This window comes from Melospiza melodia, chromosome 11, assembly GCF_035770615.1.
Source record: "Melospiza melodia melodia isolate bMelMel2 chromosome 11, bMelMel2.pri, whole genome shotgun sequence".
NCBI classification, from domain to species: domain Eukaryota; kingdom Metazoa; phylum Chordata; class Aves; order Passeriformes; family Passerellidae; genus Melospiza; species Melospiza melodia.
In genome coordinates, this window is record NC_086204.1 from 5,414,121 (window position 1) to 5,421,267 (window position 7,147).

At 47.2% G+C, this 7,147-nt stretch overlaps 1 protein-coding gene across 1 annotated transcript in view; it reads left to right on the forward strand.

The window, feature by feature from the left end:
* The window catches only part of TNR (tenascin R), a 34,150-nt gene extending 29,072 nt beyond the window's left edge, over positions 1-5,078 (forward strand). The window contains exon 21 of the mRNA XM_063165415.1: positions 271-5,078. Within this exon, the coding sequence (XP_063021485.1) occupies positions 271-390 (120 nt within the window). The 3' untranslated portion in view covers positions 391-5,078. The remainder of the gene's footprint in view (positions 1-270) is intronic.
* Positions 5,079-7,147: the final 2,069 nt, after the last annotated feature.

Here is a 7,147-nt window from a genome sequence, read left to right on the forward strand (position 1 = left end):
CCACCTTCAAGCCAACTAGGCTTTGTGCCTCACACACGCTGCCATAGTCATCTGCTGTAGTGTGCTAGACTAAAAAAAAATACCTACATGAAATTTGAGCAGTGGGAAAAAAACAATCAAGCCATAAAGCAGGGGAGCTGCTTGCTCATGCTACAGCAAGTTTTTCCTTTCTATCTTCTCTACACCAATCAACCTAGTTTCCTTCCTCTCCCACCCTAGTTTCTTGTTAGGGTCTTTCCTTACCCTCTGCCTTTCTCTCCCTCCTCCCAGGGCATTAACTGGTATCATTGGAAAGGCCATGAGTTCTCCATCCCCTTTGTGGAAATGAAGATGCGACCTTACAACCACCGTAACATCTCTGGGAGGAAGAGACGGTCCCTACAGCTCTGAGCCAGCTGAACCCCTCCTGCCTCCCACCACCTGACCTTTTCTGTCATTTGTTTGTATTTTATAATATGAAAAGGGGAAAAAAAAAGTTACTACTCGTCTGAGATAGCAAGCTGCCCCTCACAAGTGCTGGAGGGAACCATGGCACAAGGAAAGGCCATGGGAAAGGAAAGACCTCATTGCTTTGCATCTGTCCCAGAGAAATACCAAATTTCCAGTCTCCCTATCCCAATACTCTGGCCCTTAACATGAGAAGAAAGAGAAAGAGACAGATTTTTTGATATTTTTTTAAAAGACATAGAAATCCCCAGCAAACCCTGTTAGAAATGTTTGTCACAGGGCTTGTGGCAGAAACCCTCCCCACAGGTACCTTGGTGTGGCCATTTCCAGCCCAGTCATGGCCAGGGACACCCATCCTCTCCCTGCCTCCCTGTCCCCTCCTGGCAGGGAGGTCCCAAGCTTGGTGCCATCCTGTAGACACCAACACTTCCAGCAGGCAGAGGCCCATCTCTCCCCTGTGTGCAGGCTCTGGACACCTGGGGACCAAGTGAGGATGAGCAAAGGCTCCTCCCATCCCCAGTTTTCACAGGAGGGCTTGGCAAATATCTGCATACGTAGGCAAACTGCAGAGAGTCCACAGCTCATGTGTTGGTCCCACCACAAAGTCATCCTCGTGTGCATGAGGTGTATGGGAATAAGAATTACTCCACCAGCCCCAACCTTCATTATCCACTCCTCCAAGCTGAACTCAGCCCACTCCAGGTCCATGACATCCACCTGGGTTATGCTGAACTTGATGGAGAAGAAAGGACTTAAATTAGAAGACTTGGGAGAAGAATCCCTACTTGTGTTCCTGAAACCTAGGACCCATTTCCTTTGTTATTTCTACATTCCATCATGCTCTCTCTCACTGAGGTCACTGGTCCTAAACAAAAGAGTCTCAAGGAGGAGCAGCAATAAAAAGATATCACAGAACTGTAGCCCAACCTGAAGCCAGCAGCTGTCACAGGTCAGATGCTCCTGTCCATGGCCCTCCACCCACACAGGGACTTATGGCAATGCAGCTAAGGCAAGAGAAGTGCAAGCTGAGGAATGCCCATTTCCTTCCTTCTCCTACACCATCCCTCTTCAATGCCAGCACAAAAGAGGGACACAAATCTCAGTGCCTTGGAATTGCCAGCTCTCTAACAGGAAATCAACTGTTTCCCCTCCTGGAAGGGATTCTATTCAGATTTTGGAGCACTTCAAGGCCCTTGGAAGAATTAATGAGTTCACTCTTCCCATCCTTAAGGAAGATGGGCCCTTTGGATATCTCTCTCTGTGCCCTGTTGTCATCGTGCTCACCTCCACAGAGCCCAAATAAACACCATGCTTGTCACACTTCTCCAAGGACTCTGATCAATGCTGGGCATTGTCACTGGCCTGGTCTCCAAGAAGGGACTCATCCCTGCATCCAAGGACAATGCAGCTCACCACTGGATTTGCAGCCAAAGGAACATTACAAATGCTAAACACTGCTATCTGGTTTTATCACACTGAAGCTGCTTTGTCTCAAAAACATCTTGCAGATGGCAACATAAAGGCATTTTTGCAGTAGCTTATAATTCAGGCCAATGTATCTTTTATGGTCACATTCCTTAATGTTCTGATGTTATTCATGATGGCTGCAGAGCTGAAGAAGAGCATTAAATGGGAAACATAACCTCCTTCTCCACAGCACATACTGGCATGTGAAATCACAGCTAACACTGAGGTCAAGATCAGATACAGGGCCCATTCCTTCAGCTTTCTCCTTCAGCCTGGAGAAAGGATGCTCAGCAACATCTCATATGTAAATGAGGTGTCCCTTCTTACTCCCCCTTGGCATCAAATCAGGCAACAAATGAACCAGTTTTGGAACAGGTGAGTCAGAGGCTGCAGATGATGGAGTCTCTTACAGGACATGGCTACTGTCACAGATGGTGGCATGTTGTGCCTCCTGAAAACCCAACCCTGCTTTAAGACTCAAAAGCAAACAAAAAGCAACAGATGGAACTGATTAAAGCCTAAGAAGGCTTCAAGTAGACCAGCAAAGTAAATTTGTCTCCAAGCCATCAAGAATTTGTAGGCAGAAATATCCCAACAAAAGCTGCAATGGCTCTAACCAGCAGAGACTGGCATTGAATGGTGCTGTTTTCTTACCTGCCCAGGAGAAAGGAAGAGATGTCATGGAAACATACACTTATCATTCACAGTCAAGAGAAAGGAAAGAAACCTCTCTTTTCAAAAGACTCAAACAAAGTTTGAAAAAAAAAAAAAAAAGTTCGCCAAACTTTTCCAGGAGGTTCAAAAGAATATCTTCAAAAAGGCAGATTATTCTCTAAACAGGTTTACTGACATATATCTCTCCCTCCCTCCTCATGTCTGTCATCCTTTGTACAAGTCCTGTAACCAGGATGAGTCAGCCCAGTTGACCCAACTGCATAGTCAGGTATGAAATTGGACAATATCCAATCTTCCAGTGCTATTATACATCAGTGCTGGTCCCTGACCCCTCATGTGATACCAGGATGTTGCCTTTCCATGGCATTGGTGAAAGACAGTTGCTACAGTCTTTTAAAGGAAAGACTTCTACACATCATGGCTTTCTCCTGGTGCTAACCCAACCCAAGCCCAGGCACACAGCCAGCAATGATGACCCAGTCATTTGTGCCATTGTCTCCTGTTCACATTGACCATAAACAAGATACAATTTCCCAGAAAGTTATTTTTCTATATTGCCTTACTTTTTTTGTCGGGGTTTTTTTTTTTTTGACAAAGCTCCTGCCAGCAAATTTGTGCTTAATTTTGATGCTTCAGAAGGCCCCATAATTAAGTAGCTTCTTCTCACCCTCCATCACTGGATGAGCTCATTCATTCTCCAGCTAGCCCAAGTTTGGTCCTGAAATTCCCAGAAACCAAGCCTGGATCTGGTGCCGTGCTCACCTTGAGACACTTGGCTTCAGCATGTGAACTTCCACTGAGCTCTGGTGGCTCCACTGCCATCCTGGGTTTGCGTGGCTTAGGCTTGTTCCAGAGCCCAAAAAGGAGCATGAGGCTGTTACCCAAACCACACTATCCACTGTGAGATGCCATTTTGTGTAACAGGAAGCTGCACATCAAACCCTTCACACAGCAGAACACCGTGTGTGCCCATGACCCTGCAGCCTTTCAAAGCCACCTCTTATTTCTAACCCCAAAATCCTAGAGGGAAACACAAAGGGACTTTCATCTCGTGCCCAATATTCATTTCCCTCTGTTTCCATTCTCCAAGCCCACCTTCCCCTTGCACACTGCACTGAAACATAACCAAAGAGAAAAAGAGTCCTGAAAGGAAAAGCTGCTTTTAGTAAAGTGATGGCATCTATAAATGAATAATTTCAAGAAGGAGAGAGGCCAGGCTCTCCCCAAGGGTAGCTGGGTTTTGGTAGGAAGGTACCAGGGAAAGTATCCACACAAAGGTTGGGGAGAAGTCTGCTTCTACTCCTTATCCTTGCATTACTTTACTCTCCCAGATTTGCCCTAAACCAGGCCACGTGGGCATCTCAAAGCTGAGTATCAGCCTAAATGCACTCTTGCCTCCTTCCCAGAGGGATGCTTATCCCAGGTGAAGTGCCTGGGTGTGGAAGGCACAGCTCATGCCACCTTCACTCCCAGTGATGCACTGGTGAGGACCCAGTCAGTGGTGTCCCCATGCCCACAGCAGGCTCAGAGCAACCTAACAAATTAGAGCAGGAGCCAAAGGACCCTCCTGGTGCCTCACCTCCATGCCAGCTCCTGACCTTCATCCCAGCTCAGAGCTGCCCTGCTGCTGTGTCCCCACCATCACATCTGGGGGTGACCACACACCCCTTATCCTGGGCCCCCCAGACATGCCCACAAGTTTTGACTTTACCAAACACTGCCAGCAATGAACTCTCACCCCGCCAAAAACCCTTTAATTCATGCTCACACCCACTAACAAAGGGTTCTGTTCTGGGGCCAAACAACAAGCTCATCCCTGTTTCTGCCAGCCAAGCACCCTGGGATGGCCATAAAACACAACAGAGCCCACTGGGGACCACCAGCACCTCCAGGGTCACCTTCCCCTTTCCTAAAAGGATGCCACCCATCAGGGGATGGTGGTGGCAGCTCCTTGCCCCTTCCAGAGGGGAAATTTGGCATAAGTGGGAGGGAAAGGCCCTTCCCTTGGGAGATCCTGATGCCTAGACCTGCCTCAATACCCAGCCTGCAGTTCTTCAGATTTCAGTGGCTTCTCAGAAGGATGGTGACACAAAGACCTAAACAAACAAACAAACAAGCAGTCCCCTGTGTACAGGTGTTATCCTGGAAATGTTCTTAATATGTTAAAAAAAGTTTAAAAACATAAATAAGAAGGGAGAGCAGAGGCAACGAAATGCCTTAGATAGATTCTGATGAACTCAAACCACTGGAACCAAATGAGGGGGAAAAGAAAAGTAAATAAATGCATAAATAAAATCTATAATATAAATAAATAATAATATATTAAACAACCTTCCCCACCCTGTAATGAAAATGTAGCTTGGAGAATGGGATCAACGCTTGTTAACCATTGTTAACTAGTATTTTTAGTCCTGACCGCTCTTAGGCTATGTATAGTTCCTTTTTTTAATGCATTTTCTATACATTAATAAAAGATAATGAAGGAGTGATCTGTGTGCCTGTCCAGGAGCGGGGTGGGACCAGGGGCCTCGTGCATCCAAGCCCAGCAAGATTTCAGCCCCAGCTTTATGCCAAGAAGGAACACACATCTCCTATCCCTGATCTTTGGTTATCCCATGGGAGGAGCATGGGGGGGTTTAGCATGGATTCACACTCAAACCTGGAGGAACAGAGCAGCTGTTAGATAGACCCAGCACATGCAATGTAATAGAAAAACAGTGGGAAGAAGTTTTGGGGCAGCCCAGCTTTGGCTGGTGATCCCATCTCCATCCATATAGGTGTTCAAGACCAGGTTGGAAAAAGCCTTAGCAACCTCATCCAACCCCAGGGGGGCTGCCTTGGGCAGAAAGCGGGACCAGAGACTCCCAAGTCCCCCCCAGCCCAGCTATCCTGTTAAAACAAATAGCAACAACATGGCCATGAAGTCGGGTCAGCACAGTCGGTCCATTAACCACAGGAAGGCAGGGAGCTGGGATTTGGCCTCAGCCCAGCATGAGACATTTTGCTAATAAATTTAGCTGTTCTCATGAGCTACAGAGGCTCTTGGCTCTGCAGTTTGCAGCCAGAGAAAGCAAAGCTGTAGTATGAATGCTTGGGAGCAAAGGGAAACAACCCCAAAATCCTCAGTGAAAACCATTTGCCTGATTTAAACAGCCATCTGTTTCCAACATGATGGAAACACCACCAAAAAGGAGATTGGAAGGCTCATTCCAGCAGAATGTATCCCAGTGGGAAACAATAACAAAAACACCCAAAGAACCCCCAGCACTGATTAGCAAAAATCTCTAGAGTGAATATGAACTTCAGAAGATTTTGAAATTCTTCTCTTATTTCACATGAAGACTTTACCTAAACCTCTTTGTTTAGAGTTTTGACATTTGACACGTAGCCAGACAGGATGAGAAAGCTTGAAAGAAGCTCTTCCTCCAGACCACTTCAACATTTTCTAAATTTGACTTAGTAGAGACAAAACAGGGGAGTTTTCTTGGTGGCAACTTCTCTTTCTTGCTCGTATTTCTGAGACAAAAAAGGAAGTTTGTGAGAGAGGGGATATCCCACCTTGGTCATGACCCTTAGTATGCCAAAAGCAAAGCCTGATGGACTTGACTGTCTAGAATAAATGAACTTTTTTGTGTCTGAAGGTAGTTAGTGCCATGGAAGACCCTTCATGCAAGGCCTGTGCAGGGAGGAGCTGAGGGATGGAGATGAGTTTGCGATGGGAAGGAAGGGTTACCTGTACTCATCACCCCAGTCTCACTGTGCCTGGCCAAGCTGTTGTCTGTCACAGCACACATTGCAGTTGAGACAGCCATAATACACAAAGCATCACCACAGAATTTTGGAAGGCTTCAAGCATCTCCCTTCTGGTTCTTTAGCCCAACCTTTTATCCCCTCATGTTCACACATTGCACCTATGTGCCCTCTGCTCCCTTTGGTGGTTGCTCAGCGCCCCTGGGCACTCCATGGCTCGTTGCTGCTCACCTGCTTCTCACAGCTGTAGCCTGTTGGGGGACGAGGCTCAGCCCAGCCCCACTCCCAATTACCCAAAACTGTGTACCAACAGTTGTCCAGGGTGTTTTATTTATGGTCTCTGAGAGAAGGGCAACACCTTCCGCTGTGCACCCTCACTCAGCATGTCTTGGGCCAAGTGAAGCCCCCACGGCCTCCATTTCCTGCAGAGAACCTCCCAAAAAGTTCACCTGGAGGAAACACAGGCTTCCTACTGCAAAAACCAGTAACAAGAGGCAGGAGTGTACAACTCAGAGCTTGGTACCTAGAGAAGGCGGGTAGCAGGTACATGGGGAGCTGCAGCATCCCTCTGGATCATAACCACCTCCCAAAATCACAGTCAAGGCCCAACTCCATGTTTCAGATGGGTTGAGAAGGGAATGAGGGCTGGCAAAAGCACTTTCTAAGCACTATAAGTTTTGATTTAAGCCAGGGAAGTGTTTTGCTCCATCACACTACACCCTGGGATGCTCCTGCCCTATCCTACGTGCCCAACACCCTCATCACTCTGGCCCCTCTGCCCTTGCACAGCTCAGAGCCATCACCATAA